This window comes from Anolis sagrei, chromosome 2 (genome assembly GCF_037176765.1).
Source record: "Anolis sagrei isolate rAnoSag1 chromosome 2, rAnoSag1.mat, whole genome shotgun sequence".
Classification (NCBI taxonomy): domain Eukaryota; kingdom Metazoa; phylum Chordata; class Lepidosauria; order Squamata; family Dactyloidae; genus Anolis; species Anolis sagrei.
The window spans coordinates 244,294,602-244,313,698 of NC_090022.1; the positions used below are offsets into that span (position 1 = coordinate 244,294,602).

A 19,097-nucleotide genomic window follows, 5' to 3' on the forward strand; every position below is an offset into this window, starting at 1 on the left:
AGTGGACAGATTATTATGACTTAAATAGCAGTTTAGATGAAAGCAAATTAAATTATGTTCAGCGTTGTGAGATGCCATAATGAAAAAAAGATTCAATTAATTTTCTCTCTCTAAATTACTTAAAAAGCAATCACCTAACAATCAAAGGATAAAGGAATGGCATAAACCACAAAACAACTAAGATTCATGAGAAGGAAAAGCTGAAATAACAAAGATCATTAGGGACCAATTTACTGGAGCAAAGATGAGCAAAATGTGAGCCTTGGATGGGATGAAGCTGCCAGTGTCTTTGGCTTGACCCTTCTGCTTAGGCTAACTTAATGTCCCCACTTCCTAAAATACCCACATGCATCCCATAGCAACTACTCTCACAATACTTTCAGAGAAGCAACTTGCTGTTTGAATATCTGTCCATTCCAGAGTCCATTTTAGCATCTTGCCAACAACTGAGAATGGCAAAATTGAAACCCAGGCCTTCAAAAGTTGCTCACCTTAGTAGCAGAAAAGCACAGTTGTGCCACCAAAATATGTTTTTGTAAAAAGGGAACATACCTTTCACAAGCTCTGACAGTCCATGCAGCAATTATCCACAAGGAGATACTAAAAACCAAAAGTACAGTTCCTGGGCATATTGTCATTAGAGTCTTCATAACAAAACGAGTATTGAAGTTTATCTTATTTAGTGCTCCAATGCTTCTGGATGAGGCATCAGTGAAAAGTTTGCTATGCAAAAGCATAACTCTGGCAATAAGATAAAGTCTTAAGAACATTGGTATGGATAAAATTATATCCACATCAGCTATTGCCGTGGATGGGATATAGGTGAAGGCAAGCCGAGCTGTCCATGTGAATGTATAGTTGCCAGGGATAGGATGTATAGCACACACCAAGATTTCCAAGCAGATGAAGAAAATGCGCTCATAAGTCATGGCTATTCTCCAGTCATCTGCTCCATTATCCACCATAAACAGCTGCAAAAGAAATGCAGATGTTCAGCATTAGTGAAATGTTAGCAGTAATAGCATTGATATATATATATTTAAAACATATTATACCTTCAAATATTATTTGGACCCCTACCACAATATAAAGTGTTAATTGATAGAACAAAAATTGTATTTCTGTTGCTGGGATTGCAATTGTGAAAGTTCGTATAGTAGTCATTCAAATAATAACACATCATAATTTTATTGACTGATTATCACTTGACTTGACAGCTGAACCTTAATTTCTTTGCAAATAGCTGGACAGCAGTAAAAGGTCAGATCAATTTCTGGCCATGATTCAGCACAGAAATGAAGGTGTATAATTAACAACAGATAAATGCAGATGCAACATTTTCAACGGATGTGAACTATGAACATTTTGAACATGGATATTTATGCATTTGGGCAAGCACAATGGATTTGCAAAATTGGAAAATTTGGTTGACATATGGCTATCTCTCTGTGACCTTAGGTTTACAGTACAACTAACCTGTTGCTGTTGAGGTTGACATCATTACCTTGTATCTTTCTCAGTAGCTACAGTCACAAATAAGCTCCTTTTTAAAATTTCCCAGGCCTCTTAGGAAACAACTCCAAAGTTAAAGCAAGCATATGATTATACCAGGTAGAGTTCAATTGTCTGAGAATGCATTTTAATTACAAGCTAACATCTAAGGACTCTTATAAAATAAAAAATCCTTTTTATTATACTATACGCATATTCAAAATTATATAAGAAGAATCCTATAAGGAAAAGAGATTGTTTGCACAGAAAATTACTCACAGATAAGCTGATATCAGACTGCAACCTAAGAGTGCATTGTTCGTTCAAAAGGCAGTTCTCAGTGAATACAGAATGATTTACTCTCCGCTAAGTATGAGTTGGATTGCAGCAAAAGATGTAGTATTGAACATTTTAGCAGAACATTAAACACTGGGGAAGTTTTTGATGGCATTCCAAGGGCTCTACAGTAATATAAGTATCATTTTGTTGAGTTCTGGAAAATCATGATGAGACTGAAATAAGAAGAATCTTCACAGTTTGGGATTTATTTTGCACAAACTTCGCATACAGTATTTTTGAACAGCAAACAGCATTTTTCTCTGCAGGCAATGTTGTTTCCTGTGCAGAAAATACTGGGGAATCTGTGCAAAAACACCACATGTATTTAAGTCTTCAACTGTGAATAATCTTTGAGAACTGTGTACTTTTTGGAGACTTTCTTGCAACAGGAAAGCAATTAATCAGACGGCATAATGCCTTCTTCAAAAACAAAATTAGAAAATAATGTATATCCCTCCTTCAGACAAGAGCACTAATAAACAAGCCAAAAACACTGACAAATAGAGATATAAATATAGCCACCCACAGCAGTTGACAGTGATACTTCTCTGTTTATGTTATTTTAAAGCACCAAAACAGGTATCTGGTGTTGCTTATGTCTTTTAATGGGAACCAAATTGATGAAAATATAACTATTCAATAGATGGAACTATAATTATTCAACTTGGGTCATTTGTAATTAAGTACAAAATGTTTTGTAAAATGGATGTAAATATTCTATATATTCATGTAGAAGTCCAGACATTTTAATTTTTAAAAACCCACAAAAGCCTGGGTCAACTTATCCACAGGTCAGTGTAAGTACAATACCTTAAGTCTTAGCAAAAAAAAAGGAACTATCCTTTGCTCCGAGCGATGGGACAAAAAGGCAAGGAATGTCAAACACAAGGCCTGTGATCCCAATCCAACCTGTCACATCATCTCATGTGGCCCACTTTGCAGGCAAGCATAAGGCTGATGTGGCCCTTGGTAAAAATGAGTTTGGCACTAGTAGCTTAGTCCATCCCAAGACAACATAAAAGAAACTCTGAACCCCTCTAGGCTCTTAATCATGATACCACTTCTGACCTTTTTGAATGCCTGGACAGAGACATGTGGCTGCCACCAAGGATGAGACAGCATTGGTGCTTTTCCTTCAGAATGACCCTTCATTTACCCACAAGTCATATTAAAATCCATAATTTTGACCCCACAGCCTGCTCTAGACTTATATATGATCAATTTATCCTTGAGGATATGTTGTAGTTTCCTGAAAACTGAAAATAAAAGAAACAAAGCAACTGTTCAGCTCTGTTTCCTTGTTTAATTTCCGTTTGTTCGAATCAACATTGTCTTGCATCCTGGTATTTAGGGAAGCTCATTGTTAGTGGAAAAAGGCATAGAAGCATGGAACAGTTTCATGTCCTCTTAGGGCCCTTCAGACAGGCCCAAAACACAGAACCTGACTCACTTTTACCTGAGTCATTGAAACAACACCTCAGATAAAAGTGAACGAATGCAGAGAAAACTATGTTGTCCCAGTTTGCTTCACATTAGTTAAACACCTGGAAAGATCAGGATCTTAAGCTAAGCTCCAGATCTTTCCAGGTGTTGGGCCTGTGGGACTGATTACTGAGACTGCTTCTCCAGTCCCAAGGGTCAATCCCCACAGCCCTCCACCTCCCTTCCAACCCCTCCACCCCACCCCCAAACTTACTGGAATTACCTGCTGGCAGTGCAGGCCCTTCTGCAGCACAAGCCCCTCCTGATGCATGAAATTGGCACCATATTCGCACTGTGCAAAGGGTCATGTGTTGCCAGCAGCCCCCCCCCCCCTCCAGTAAGGTTTTTGTGGGAAAATGGGAGGCTGGATGCCATCATGGATCAACATTTGGTTGACCCAGGGAGCCATCTAGTCAACCCTCGAGGGAAAGCCCAGGGCTTGGGTTGGTGGCGGAATATGTTAACCTGCTTCCTCCCAGGTTTTAGGGAAGTAAAGAAATGCCCCTAGTTGACCAAAAGAAAGACTTGCCTTTCAATGTCCATCTAACAGGATCCACTTCATGGCTGATCCAGAGGAATGACATCATGGTCACTGATAATCTGAACTTCCTAGTAATGTGACCTTGTCAGCCCTCAAACTGTTACACTACTTCAACTCACTTATAGGCTACACTTTGCTGAGTCAACCGCAGAAGTTTGCACAGTGTTGCACAATGTTATGCAAGAAGTCCATTACTGTCTTATTCCTTTCATTAGTAATGCAAAGCCTTGTATACTTCCCTGGTACTTATAGGCTCACTTATTTGCAACACAAGTAAGTTAACTCTTAATTCACTACAAACATACTCTTGTATACACAATATCAGAATGTCTTAAGCATGGATTTCTCAATGCCACCATTACCATATATATGCTGCACTGATTCTAATTGGTGTTGCTGTTTGTGACTATATGATTTAATTATTTATTATTAAATAATCTTAATGAATAGAATATGATCTTGTGTAGGCACATCGAGTTACTATGAGGGCACATAAGATATCACAGTAACCCTATCAAAGGGAACGTGGGCAGTATATCTGACCTGCTTAGAAAATGATGGAGCTCCTTTCCTCATAAAATATAAATGGCTCTGTCCTCACAATTCATATTGTAGACTGAGGTTAAAGGTATTAAGATATTCCACTTTTAACTGAGCAGTTAAGTAACTTTTTTCTTGAGTAATATTTAAAACTATAATGTAATGTCTATTATAAAAAATTGGTCCCTTTATTTCCAACCAGCTTGAAAAATTAAGACCTAAATCTCACTGAAGTGTAAACTAGTCGTTAATCTAAATAACTAAAGCTGAATTCACCTCCATATACACAAATATAAAAACTCTTCAATATATAAAATATTAAGGACAATTTTGATCTAGATTTCTCCCTGACTTCCATAATACACAGACTGCAATTTTATTCCTTTACCTGAGAGTAAACCTCACTGAACATAATAAAACATACTTCTGAGTAAATAGTTTTGTGTTGTGCACAACAAACAAGAAGGCAAAATAAAAGATGGGCCACCTCCAAGATCTGGTTACCTCCATAGCTGAAGAGGTGTGACCTCACTAACTAGTAGAGGAAGGATATCATATGGTTCAGATGCTGGCTCATGCTTTGTGTCATAGTGCCATGTCATTGCACTCTATGGTGTGTATTGTATCACAGTTGCAAGAATCATTGTGGTGCATTATGCCACACTGCAGGCAACTTTACAAGTCAACCTTCCTAGGATGCTGTTAGGATAGAGCCACTTTCCTTCCTCCCATTCCTGGAGGGCAGTACTGAAGACACTGAACCATCAAACCTCTTTTCCCATTGACGACCATGATGAACATGTCTTCCTTTCTTCAAGAGCTTTCTAAGAAACAACTGCTGGTACCATCACTGAGATCCCATCTACACTGACTGTTCAATGGAATTTCAAGCAGGTATTGAAGAGAGTGGTTTTGCTGTGCAGATGATTACATAGGAAATTCTGGAACCAGTTTGAGGTCCAAACAACAGAGCACTGATACACATTAAGAGCTTTCTTTCATGTGCCTTTGTGGGCTAAAGACCTTGTAAAATCACAGCTCACATGATTCCATTGCATTAAGCCATGGCAGTTAAAGTGGTGTCGAACTACATCAAGTCTACAGTGCAGAATGTACTTACAGGCTAGTTTATCATGTCAGAAGTGAATTGAGGGTACAGTTATAATGTATTTAAAAACACAAACAAAGTTAGAAACTTGGAATTATGCTAAATTCTGCACAGCATTACAGAAGGTTGCCATGAGAGAAGCCTCCCCACAGGATTGTAATACATCCAGGAGTCCCCTGGGCAACATCTTTATCGACGGCTGATTCTCTCACACCAGAAGCAACTTAAGCATTCAACCTAGTGCAGTGTAGGTATATACTGAATATGCAATTTCTTTGTGAAAACTGAAGAAACTTGATGGTAAAATAACACGTTCATTTGAAATGTGGTGCTGGAGAAGAGTTCTGCACTGACAGTTTAAAAAACCCAATAAATTGGCCATAGAGCAAATCTAGTCAGAACCCTACATTGAGGCCAAGATGACAACACTGAGACTTTCATACTTTGGCCATGTCATGAGATGACTCATGACTTACTAGGAAAAGACAATAAAGCTTGGTAAGATAGAAAGTAGTAAGAAATAGGAAGAACATATTACAGACAGAATCAATTGGTGAAAGTATAGCTCTGAGTTTCCAAGACCAGAGCAAGATGACAGAGGGATTTGGAGGTCTCTCATTTATAGGGTTACCAAGTTCACAACCACAGAGAGGTATACAACAAATTCTTAACCTGCATGTTGAATCTGAGCTTGGAAGAACTGAAGTTCAGTCACAGCCCATTTAGAAACCAGTTTTTTCCCTCTTCGAAAATATACTGCCCATGTGTAATAAAACAGTAATGTTAATTAACTATCTCATAAAGTAGCAATAAGGATTAACACCATTTTGATTACCAGCACAAAGATGGTAAAGCTATATGTTAACCAAATGTCACATGAATTAATATGCAATAATACAGAACTAACTTACAACACCGTTTGGGAAATAAAGGGGGGAAGGGTCTCTCCACACCAACAAAGTTGGTGGGGGGAGCGATTTGCCCCTCCCCCGGAATAAAAGAAGAATGGGTGGTTCCAGTGGAACCACCTGGAAGGAGGGCGGAGGCTGGCTGAGCTTTGCAGCCAGCCTCCTCCCTCAGTCTGAAGAAAAACTTCTACCCGCGACACCCGCCCACTGACAGTATAATATTCGGTTGCCCGTTGGAGCCGGGTAGGAATTTTTTGCCCCTTATGTTCTGGGGGTGTTTTTCACCTACCCTATACTGTTATTAGGGGCTAGCAGGGGTGGTCCAGTTTAATTAGGCTAGCATAAATAGCACAGGAAAACACAGACATTGAGGTATACGCAAGGCACCCCTTAAGGGTGGGGGTCATTGCACAACAAACACTCACCTAGAGATCATCAAATGGGTGAGGGGACATCACTTGGCACAGAAATAAGAGAGGCTGAAATCAATAAATTGAGACAGGCTTCTCCAGACTTTTACATTCAGGTTGCCCGGTTGGGGATCCAGGGCACACAGATATTACACATTAAATAGCCGAGGACGCTGCCTCGGTTGGCCACCAAGTTCCTAGACACATAGTTTAGTTCAGTTAAAGTTAAATAGGTAACATTTAATAAAGTTGCCCAAATTTGAATCCATACTATTGTTGTCTGTCTCGTTATTTCTGGGGTTAAGGGGCAAAATAGCTCCTCCCAAAATGTTTACCAGGCTCTTGCAGAGGCAATTTTCTGATCTTTTCCACACATGCAACAATATTGTACAAAATGACACCCATATCATGTTTTAATGAAGATATTAGAAAATGAAATAGATTGGCATTTATTTGGAAAAGAAAGTAGTCACATCAGAAATAAATGTGATAAATGTATATGATTATTTTAACCCTTTCCTCAAAGTACTGAATCTAACCTATTTATCCAATTTAATATATGCTACTAGTGGCTAGTGAAGAGATCAAGAGAAGGTGGCGAGACTATACGGAAGATCTGTATAGGAAGGATAATAATATTGAGGATAGTTTTGACGGTGTGGTGAATGAATTAGAACCAGACATCCTGAGGAGTGAGGTTGAATGGGCCTTAAGAAGCATTGCTAACAACAAGGCAGCAGGAGACGACGGGATCCCAGCTGAACTGTTTAAAATCTTAAAAGATGATGCTGTCAAGGTGATGCATGCCATTTGCCAGCAAATATGGAAAACACAAGAATGGCCATCAGACTGGAAAAAATCAACTTATATCCCCATACCAAAAAAGGGAAATGCGAAAGACTGCTCAAACTTCCGTACAGTGGCCCTTATTTCTCATGCCAGTAAGGTAATGCTCAAGATCCTGCAAGGAAGACTCCAGCAATACATGGAGCGAGAGTTGCCAGATGTTCAAGCTGGGTTTAGAAAAGGCAGAGGAACGAGAGACCAAATTGCCAATATCCGCTGGATAATGGAGAAAGGCAGGGAGTTTCAGAAAAACATCTACTTCTGCTTCATTGACTATTCTAAAGCCTTTGACTGTGTGGATCATAATAAATTGTGGCAAGTTCTTAGTGGGATGGGCATCCCAAGCCACCTTGTCTCTCTCCTGAGGAATCTGTACAAGGACCAAGTAGCAACAGTAAGAACTGACCACGGAACAACAGACTGGTTCAAGATTGGGAAAGGCGTACGGCAAGGCTGCATACTCTCACCCAACCTTTTTAACTTGTATGCAGAACACATCATGCGATGTGCGGGGCTGGATGAATGCAAAGCTGGGGTGAAAATTGCTGGAAGAAACATTAACAACCTCAGATATGCAGATGACACCACTCTGATGGCCGAAAGCGAGGAGGAGCTGAGGAGCCTTCTAATCAAGGTGAAAGAAGAAAGCGCAAAAGCCGGGTTGCAGCTAAACGTCAAGAAAACCAAGATTATGGCAACAAGAATGATTGACAACTGGAAAATAGAGGGAGAAACCGTGGAGGCCGTGACAGACTTTGTATTTCTAGGTGCAAAGATTACTGCAGATGCAGACTGTGGCCAGGAAATCAGAAGACGCTTACTTCTTGGGAGGAGAGCAATGTCCAATCTCGATAAAATAGTAAAGAGTAGAGACATCAGACTGGCAACAAAGATCCGCCTAGTCAAAGCCATGGTATTCCCTGTAGTAACCTACGGATGTGAGAGCTGGACCTTAGGGAAGGCTGAGCGAAGGAAGATAGATGCTTTTGAACTGTGGTGTTGGAGGAAAGTTCTGAGAGTGCCTTGGACTGCGAGAAGATCCAACCAGTCCATCCTCCAGGAAATAAAGCCCGACTGCTCACTGGAGGGAAAGATACTAGAGACAAAGTTGAAGTACTTTGGTCACATCATGAGGAGACAGGAAAGCCTAGAGAAGACAATTATGCTGGGGAAGGTGGAAGGCAAAAGGAAGAGGGGCCGACCAAGGGCAAGATGGATGGATGGCATCCTTGAAGTGACTGGACTGACCTTGAGGGAGCTGGGGGTGGTGACGGCCGACAGGGAGCTCTGGCGTGGGCTGGTCCATGAGGTCACGAAGAGTCGGAGACGACTGAATGAATGAACAACAACTAGTGGCTTGCAACTCAACTATATAAAATAGGCAGGAGGAATAATGTTAAGGTATTTTATCATAAAGTTGCCAGTGGAGTGTAATGGGTTGAGTGTTGGAATCTGGGAGATCAGGGTTTGAATTCCCATTTTACAATGGACCCCTGGTGGCCTTGGGCAAATTACACTGTCCCAGCCTCAAAGGAAGGCAGTGGGAATGGCTCACCTCTATAAACAAATCATGCCAAGAAAATTCCATGATAGATTTGCCTTATGATCACTATAATTCAGAAACTACTTAAAGTCACACAACAACTTTATTGTTGTGCTTTCAGATGGGCTAATGAAAAGTATCATCATGATACTGTTAAACGAATAGTTTAATTAGCTAAAAAATCATAGAACAATTGAATCATAGAGTTGGAAGAGACTTTGTGGGCCATCCAGTCCAACCCCCTGCCAAGAAACAGGAAAATCACATTCAAACCACCCGAGATAGATGGCCGTCCAGCCTCTGTTTAAAAACCTCCAAAGAAGAAGCCTTCACCACACTCCAGGGCAGAGAGTTCCACTGCTGAACAGTTCTCACTGTTAGGAAATTCTTCCTAATGTTCTAGTGGAATCTCCTTTCCTGTAGTTTGAAGCCATTGTTCCGCATCCTAGTCTTCAGGGCAGTACAAAACAAGCCTGCTCCATCCTCCCTATGACTTCCCCTCACATATTTATACATGGCCATCATGTGTCCTCTCAGCAGGCTAAACATGCCCAGAACACTAAACATGCTTTATAGTTTCACATTAAGCCTAAAAGCCAACACTGCACCAATATATATATTTTAGGAATCCCAATAAAGGTAAAACAATTTGCATGTAGATTGTGTTTCAGTCAGTGTATTATATAACCGCATTTGTGTAATCTCAACATTTCTTTATTCTAATGTTTCTTTCATCTTCAAAAATTCTCATGGCTCCCTTGCCAAGACCTCACAGCTATTGTCAGAACAAAATGAATAAATAGGAAAGAGATTAGAATGTGAAAAGAAAACGGGGCGGGGAAGGAGCTGTAGAAACCTAATTGTAACTGCAAATGCAGTAAACCCACTGAGTGAAAATGGACCTTGATAAGTGAAAAAATACCTGCCCTAAAACTTAACTTCTCTAAAAGACTAATCATTTGATTTAATTATTTCTTTCTCATTTAAAGATATTTTTGAAGAAGAGATGGCAAACTCATAACATTTACACTTCAAATTATAACAAATATATAAAATACATACTTAATACATTATACAGTTAAATCTCCTGACTAAAACTATAAGGCATGTCAATATATACAAGAAAAAGAGATAATGTAACTGATAGTGAGTTTAGATAGAAAGCTTTTCAGATTCTGCCCAGTTTTCTTAGTTGATCAGTAAAAAGGCTCGGATATAGCCTCATGTCTCTAGAAAATACTCTGGGAACCTTTTTGGCTCAGTGGGGCAGAAGGTATAAATGGTTCCAGCCCAGCTTACCTGTCCACATGTATCTCTTCTTATGAACCATCTAGGAATTTAAGATAATTTGGGAGGTCCTGCTCTCAATCCCGCCTTTTTCGCAAGTTTGGTTGGCAGGAAAGAGAGACAGGGTCTTCCCAGTGGTGGCCCCTCGGCTAGGTGGAACTCCCTCACTAGGGATATTAGATCGGCCCCCTCCCTCCTGACTTTCTGAAAAAAAGTAAAAACCTGGCTCTTTGAACAAGCTTTTAGAAATGCAGTATAATAGATAAACATGGAACTATGAAAGAGTGAACATGGAACGGCTAGACAATGCTACTGGAAAAATTAGTTTAATAGGAAGACACTGGTAATTATGTTTTTAATGGTTTTTTTGTATGGATTTTTATAATTTTGTGGTAAATGTTTTTAATTGTATTTTATTACTGTTGTGGCATCAAATTGCTGCCAATTTGTAAGCCGCCTTGAGTCGCCTTCAGGCTGCGAAAGACATGATAGAAATACTGAAAAATAAATAAATATAAATATTGTAACTAAATATTCTCTATGGAAATTCTTAATAAATAATGAATTAAATGTTTCTTGAATACTTGTTCTGACACAAATCTCCATTTTGTGTGTGGAAAAACAAATAATGTGCCCTCTTTGTTTTGTATGGAATGAAATAAAATGTTTCAAAATTTTGAATATATATCTTTATAAAAATAAAATATGTAATTTAGATTTCTTCTTATTTTTCCCCATGCTGAGAATAGAGCACATGGAAATAATCATCCCATACAATATAAATTTTATACCTTAAATTAAATGTTCTGAACCTATAAATAACAAAAGTCTGCACCATCTTGTAATGTGCAAATTGTGTAATGTGCTTTGATCATATGTCAAGGTTCCTCTTTAAAAGGCCTTGGGAGTTTTATTTTTCATATCAAGAGATCACAACAATGCATTGTTTGTTAGTAGGTGCTCAACCCGTGATTCTGAATTAAAAGTGAGCAAGGTTGCTGTGAACCTTTTGACATGCTAAAACCCAGCTCAAATTTCTCTCCTGCTTGTAACAGGACACTATCAGTATTCTCCATTTCCTGTCCTGAACTGTAGTATAATATTAATGTGTAGCGTTGAACACTATCGGTCAGCTTCAGATTCCTTCCTTTCAGCCGATTATCCTGTAGATCTCACGGAGAGTACAAATATGTCCACAGATGCAGACTGTCATCATGGAAGGGCAGGGACAGCCATGGTTAATCGCTGGAGAATGCGGCCTTTTCATCACTGCACTATTAAACCAAAGCAATTACAAGTTACTCAGCTTCCTCTGTCAACTATGGGCATACTTTCAGCCCTTAATGTTTGCTGTGGTTAAGGGCATAAAATCCTCAATAAAATGGAGAAAATGTAAATTAAAAAGTGTTTTTTAACCTGATGAAACACTTCTGTGGAAGTAATTCTATGGTCATGTTGCAGAAGAAGTTGTGTGTATGTGTGTGTGTGTCAGAGGCAACTTGAGAAACTGCAAGTCGCTTCTGGTATGATAGAATTGGCCATCTGCAAGGACGTTGCCCAGGGGACGTCTGGATGTTTGATGCTTTACCATCCTTGTAGGAGGCTTCTCTCATGTCCCCACAAAGTGAGCTGGAGCTGCCAGAAAGAGCTCAACTCACTCTTCCTGGATTCAAACCGCTGACCTGTACACTAGAAGTCCTATTGATATTTAGATATAACATATTAATTAACTCAATGAATATTCAAATCCTCAAAAATTAAAACCAACCAATGTAGAGGGCCGACTATATATTATGAAAGCAATCTGATCAATCCAGGTATGTATGAACTTGCCTGAATAAGCCTAAAATGTGACTGCCAGTTGTGGGTATAGCAGGCAAAGTCATGTTTCTATGATTATGTGTCTGGACAATCTAACTGTAGGAATTGCCACAACCTATAGCTATCGTCATGTTAGGTTGTCCACTTGAATGTACATCTGACAAGATGCTTCTCTACAAGTCATTTGTTGCAATTGACAATTCTAATGCATTGAACATAAGACTCAGGAACCTCAGGCCTTGGACTGTCTGTGTCTCCTTTACAGCTCTGAGAAAGGAGAAATTGATGTGCTGAGCCCTTGTCACTTTTCTGTTCATTTCTTCCTCTAGAGAAGCTACAGATTTTCCTTTACAGAAATATTTTCTGCTTCAAATAAAACCCACTAAATGAGTTACTGTTAAATTTCAACTATGCTGAAGACAGACACTTCATTTAAAAATTATTTTGCATTTAAAAGCAAAAGAATTTATATAAAAAAACTTTTGAAAAATATCTGCCACCATGGACAGCTCATGTTGCCTAGGTTTTAAAATGCTATCCAAAATGTGTGCTCTGGAAAGCAATTACAGAAATATCATGCTCAAGAAATGTATGTCTGATAATCTGGGAGATATTTTGATAGAGGTAATTTTAAGATACAATTTTCAGAAACTCACACATATATTAGTATAACAAGCCTTCTCGAAATATACCAGATTGATTTTTACATATGTCTACTCTATGAATAAGTGACCAGATTCCATGCATTCGCTGCAATTTTAATACTTTTAAAATTCAAAAATATATTGGGCTATTCAATTATCATTCAGTGCTCAGGGTCACATTCTTCCTGAAGTAGGAGTAAACAGTGTAGTGTGATGAAGTCCTCAAGTTTCAACATCTGAACCCTTTTGTAAAGTGAGCAAGCTGAGAAAGCAGATATTATTCTACATTAATCCAAGTGGCAACAAAGATGCTCCTTTCTATCTACTTAGCCTCACCAATAGTGTGAAGTTTGGAAGGGTGCAGTGCCGAGGTGGAACTTTACAGGGACAATTTCATGCTTATGAAGGAATGACTTCTAGATGCTTGCTAAGTGTGCTGGTTAGAATCAATAACATTTCCTTTTCCAGAAAGTAATAAGGCAAAGATAGCTACTTTTTGTGGGTTTGTTTATTTATTTATTTATTTATTTATTATTTGAACTTATATGCCGCCACTCCCCTGGGGCTCGGAGCGGCTTACAAGAATGGCTAAAATCTAACAAAATTTAAAAGCAATTTAAAACAATTTAAAAACAGCACTATCAAACATTAAAAGCCTGTCAAAATAGGTATGTCTTACATGCCCTGCGGAAAGCTGGTAAGTCCCGCAAGGCACGGACTTCAGGTGGCAGAGTATTCCAGAGTGATGGTGCCACTGCTGTGAAGGCTCTGCGTCTGGTTGCTGTTAGACGCAAGGTCTTGTAGAAAGATACCCCTTTAAACATTTTCTGGGTCACCAAACATAACTTTATGGTAACTTTTAGAAGAAGTTGTCTATTTCAATATTGTCCATGGTTTCCTATTTTCACGGTACATTTAGGAATGGGGACTTCCAATAGATCTTGGTCTTCAGAACGGAGGGATCTCTGGGGTTGGTAGTGGGCTAGGCGGTCCCTCGGGTACATCGGCCCCAGACCATGCAAGGCCTTAAAGGTGAATACCATCACTTTGAAAGTGATCCGGTGCTCAATTGGTAACCAATGCAGCTGTAGTAAGATTGGTGTTATGTGGCATCTCATCGGAATTCTGCAAGAAGCCGAGCAGCTGCATTTTGTACCAACTTGAGCTTCCGGATCACCGACAGAGGAAGGCCAATGTAGAGGGCATTACAGTAGTCCAGTCTTGAGATGACCGTGGCCTGGATCACCGTACCTAGGTCGTCCCTGGACAGGTAGGGGGCCAGCCGTCTAGCCTGCCGCAGATGAAAAAAGGCGGTTCTGCTAACGGCGGAGACCTGGGCCTCCATCGTCAGCAGAGGGTCCAAAAGGACTCCCAGACTCTTTACCAATGATGACGGGCATAACGCCTCGCCATCCAGGGTAGGCAGCTGGATATCCCCACTGCCCGGTTGACCCAGCCATAGGATCTCCATCATTGCTGGATTCACCCTCATGACACGCAGCCATCCAGTAACGGCCTCGAGGCACTGATGGAAACAATCGGGTACAGAGTCCGGTCAGCCTTCCATCTTCAGAACCAGCTGAGTGTCATCGGCGTACTGATAACACTCAAGCCCAAAACCTCGAACCAGCTGAGCAAGTGGTCGCATATAGATGTTAAACAACAGATATGAGAGAATGGCCCCCTGAGGAACCCCACAAGATAGAGGGGACCTCTCAGAGACCAGGCCTCCCCTCTCCACTCGCTGTCCACGGTTGTGAAGAAAGGAGGACAGCCAGTTTAAAGCTGTCCCCCTGAGCTCTATGTTGACTAATAGTCCCACAGATCAAAGAAGCATTTTCATTATCTCAATTACATTATAAGAACATTCAGCCTAAATTTTAATTTAATACAAATTTTATTTGAGGAATATGTAATATTATAAAATTCTTTCCTTGATATATTTTATGTGATGCTATTTAATTTTATTTTAATTGTAATAAATAACCAAAGTGAAGCATGTCCTAATAGTGTGTTAAAACCAATGATTCCCAACCTGTGGTTCACAAGAACTAAAATATGGTCCACGGCCTCACCGTTACTACACCATTGCAACAAGAGTGACTGGTCTCATGAAACACTCTTATAGTGCCGAAGCTTAATAAATATGGTTTTCTGTGGGTGAGCAGATGGAGGCTACTGGATGGCATATGTCCTATATCAGAAACTAGAGCTGATGTGATCTATCCTATGCAATTTTCTAAATCAACATCCCAAATAACGAAACCAAATCTAAAGTTGACCACCCTTTTGTTACTAATGTTGGAGTGTGGTCCTTGGTCAAAAAAAGGTTGGGAACCACAACAAAAAAAATTGTTCTGAACAATACTTTAACTTCCTATTGATCCTAGTCGACAGGGATCCATATTTGCAGCCTAAGCACAGGAATAAAGAGACCAGACTCAAGATATATGGACGAAAAAAGGACAATTTTATTATTACCCATTTAGTTTGTTTCTTGGGGCTGAGCAAAACCAAAAGAATATAAACAAAATGGTGGAAGAAACAACTTTAACTGCCATGACTCCATGCTATGAAATACTGAGATTTATAGTTTGGTGAGGAACCGGCACTCTTCAGAAGAAAAGGCAAAATAGCTTGTAAAACTACAACTCTAGTGATTCTATACCATTGAGCCAAGGCAATTAAAAAGATGTCAAACTGCATTAGGTCTACAGTGTACATGCATTCTCAATGTTATTCATAGTTTTGCCATAGTTTCCTCACGTCTTCAGCATTGAATGTGTGCATACATGTTGGAAACCACCTGGAGTAACCTCGGGGGGATAAGGCAGTCTACAAATAAAGATTGTTGTTGTTGTTGTTGTTGTTGTTGTTGTTGTTGTTATATTAAGTAAAGCTGGAAGATACTAAAGTCTGAAACCTTGGACAAACCAATAATACGGCTTTTTATATTCATTTTTGTAAGACAGTAGAAGGACTTCAATGCAAAAAGATACAAATAACCAAATGAATCAAAATGTTAGCATCCGATTTTTTGGTTGGAGATGATAATATGATTGTGATTATATGGTCATTATTATATTTATTTTTACCCAACCTTTTTTTCTAATTCAGGGGCTGAAAGTGATTTTAGAAATTACCAATATAAAATATTTGTATATTATCATTGGCCTTTTTGTGCCACGTTAATAGTTGGTTTCTAATAATTTGTTTCTAGTCCTAACGCATGATTACAGATTGCAAACTCTTAAAACTGAATTTGATAATCTAAGCTTACTGAGGATGCAATAATCTCTTTATCTTAAACCACAAACATGTATTTAAAAGACCACAAATTATCAATGTCTACATATATTTCTGGTACGTGACTTATGTCTGCTGACAAGTAGGAAGCCTCAGAATTAAAGTCTAACTTTGTTCTATGTTCAGAAGTTGTAACATAAAAAATAATGTGCTGGGATGTCTTTATTAAATTTTATTTTAACAAAAAGGGTGGTCTATAATTTTCATAAGTAACCTTACGTTCTATCAGTAAATTATATAAGGGTTCCTCTCAGCAACTGCATACTGTTTTGCAAATGTCTGGTTAAAACTATAAATCATCTATTGGAACACCTATTTCAAAAATCAACTTTAAAACAATCCAATTAGAAAAGGTCAAACTATTCAAAGTTTTACCATTTAACAAACAATCCATTTCAAATCAAAAGCTGTTTCATGAAATAGATTAATGTTTTATTACCCTGAGGCAAATTGTATAATAAAAATATCAACCAAAATGTTAATAATTTTGCCAGGCTGAACTAACATAGGTAAGCTGTGCAGAATTGAAAATTATTCCCTGAGCGTTCCATATTTCATCTTATCCCATCAACCTAAAGGCTATTCCTATTTTTAAAAATTATTATTATTATCATTATCAGATTTTGCATAATGAAGTTACAGGGTGCTTTACAGCCTAGGAAAAAAGACAGAAAGAGTTATGGATGGAAAGAGGAGAGGAATATGATTTCAATTATCCCCCCTCTATTAATAACACCTTACAGTTTTTAAAGAGGAGTACATTCAGCCCTCCACAGTTGTGGATTTGACTTTTGCAGATGTGATTATTTATGGATTTAATTAAAATGTTCTCTATAGTTCTTTAATCATGCTTTTCTGGAAAAAAAACTAGATACAGTATTCTTAAGTAAAAGAAGAGCAATTTTCACTTCTGCAGGGGCCTTGTGCCCCTAATCCATTGAATGTGAAGGTCTGATTATAATACAGTGATACCTTGACTTAAGAGTTTAATTCATTCCATGATCAAGCTCTTAACTCAAATTACTCTTATTTCTAAAATGTTTTTCCACATTGAAATGTTATTAATCTGTTCCAGCTCCCAAGACACCCCATCCCCCATTTTGTTTTGTTACATGTTTTTAAATTAAAAAATGCACTTTATAAATTACAAATATTGTACTCATTCCAGCCTCATTCACTCTCTTGCTTTTTCTCCCTGTCGCTCTTCATGAAGTCAAACATGACAGGAATAAAAACCACATAAAATCAACTTATCCAAAGTTTTCCAAAGTGGACAAGAGCAAAGGAGACAGCAATCTCCAAAAGCGGACAAGAGCAGAAGGGACCAAGGCTGCTCTCTTGAAGCCCTAAAGCAGGCCTCCTCAAACTGCAGTCTTCCAGCTGTTTGGACCGTCAACTCCCAGAATTCCTGACAATTGAACAAGCTTGTTAGGGCTTCTGGGAGTTGTAGGCCCAGACAGCTGGAGGGCCACAGTTTGAGGCTGCCTGTCCCAAAGCCTTGCACTCTCACGCTAGTGCTCCTGCTGGTGATAGCTCTTATTGCAAAATACTGCTCTTATGTCAAAGCAACCCCCAGGCCAAGCAATGTCTCTTAATTCAAATGCTCTGAAGTTAGTACTCTATTAAATTGAGGTTCCACTGTACCTTGGGAAAGACCCCATTCAGTGAGTAAAGTCTTCTTCCAAGAGTAAGGTAATGCTGAGGATTCCAATTTATATATTTATTTCAGGATTGTTACTGTATGCCTTCAAGTCATTTCTGACTTATGGCAACCCTAAGGTTATTATGGGGTTTTCTGGGGCTGAGAGAGTATTACTTGGGTTTTTTTAAAAAAAAAATCAACTAATTACAATTATTTTAGTTGCAAAAAAAAATCAGTGTTTTTATAAAAGTAACTTTTGGGTTTCATGTCTCTCCAAAGCAAATGAATAGTTTTCCTCTGTTCTCTTTTTAAAAAAATATACACTGCATTGTGGTGGCTTGCAGTGCAAGCACACCCTTCTCCTATCCACCATGCTGTTGCCTCAACAGCAAACAAGCACTTGAATTATGTTATCATCCTCCTCCACCATTCAATGAGCCTGTACTCAAGTACACAAAAAGGTAATCAAAAAGTTGTTATTTCACTACAAAAGGGGTGAAGCTAATCTTCTGCAAGTTACAATAATTATGTGATGAAATTATATTTTGGTTACCAGGAAAATGAATAAGTTACAAGCAATTAGTTATTTGTAAGTATTTACTTCAAAGCTCTGGGAGACTGAGGAATTGTGCCTAAGGATATATTTCTTCACTAACGTTGTTCTCAAAGGAACCCATAAATAATATTAGCAATTTTCCCCTTGGCAAGAATGTCTTCGGATATCATGTAGTCCTCAAAGATTATGTGAGTTGCATTGAGGAAGGGCAAGCTTGTTTTCTGCTGCTCTGGAGATTAGAACCTGTAGAAAAAAGATTCAAATAGCAGGAAAAGACATTCCACATAAAGATTAGGAAGAATTTCCTGACAATAAGAGATGTTTGGCAATAGAATATGCTGCTTTGGAGTGTCATGATGTCTCATTTTCTGGAGTTTTTAGGAGAGGCTGGGTGGCCATCTGTAAGGATTGCTTCGATTCTGTGTTCCTATACAGAAGGAGGGTGGACTGGATGGTCCTTGTGGTCTATTTCAGCTCTATGATTCTATGATTCCATGGTTTTATGATTTCATTTATAGTGCAAGAGTTATGCTGTGGAAAATGAGCACATGATATTTTTTGCATAGAAAACAACATTTTCTACACAGAACATAATGTTCATTTTACTAAATTGTATGAAAATGCTGGCTGACA

At 38.8% G+C, this 19,097-nt stretch overlaps 1 protein-coding gene across 2 annotated transcripts in view; it reads right to left on the reverse strand.

The window, feature by feature from the left end:
• Window positions 1-19,097, reverse strand: part of KCNN2 (potassium calcium-activated channel subfamily N member 2) — a 103,509-nt gene that overhangs the window by 60,644 nt on the left and 23,768 nt on the right. For both annotated transcript variants that reach the window (XM_060761918.2, XM_067464490.1), the window contains one exon: window positions 553-971. In XM_060761918.2, coding sequence (XP_060617901.2) covers window positions 553-971 — 419 coding nt within the window. The remainder of the gene's footprint in view (window positions 1-552; window positions 972-19,097) is intronic.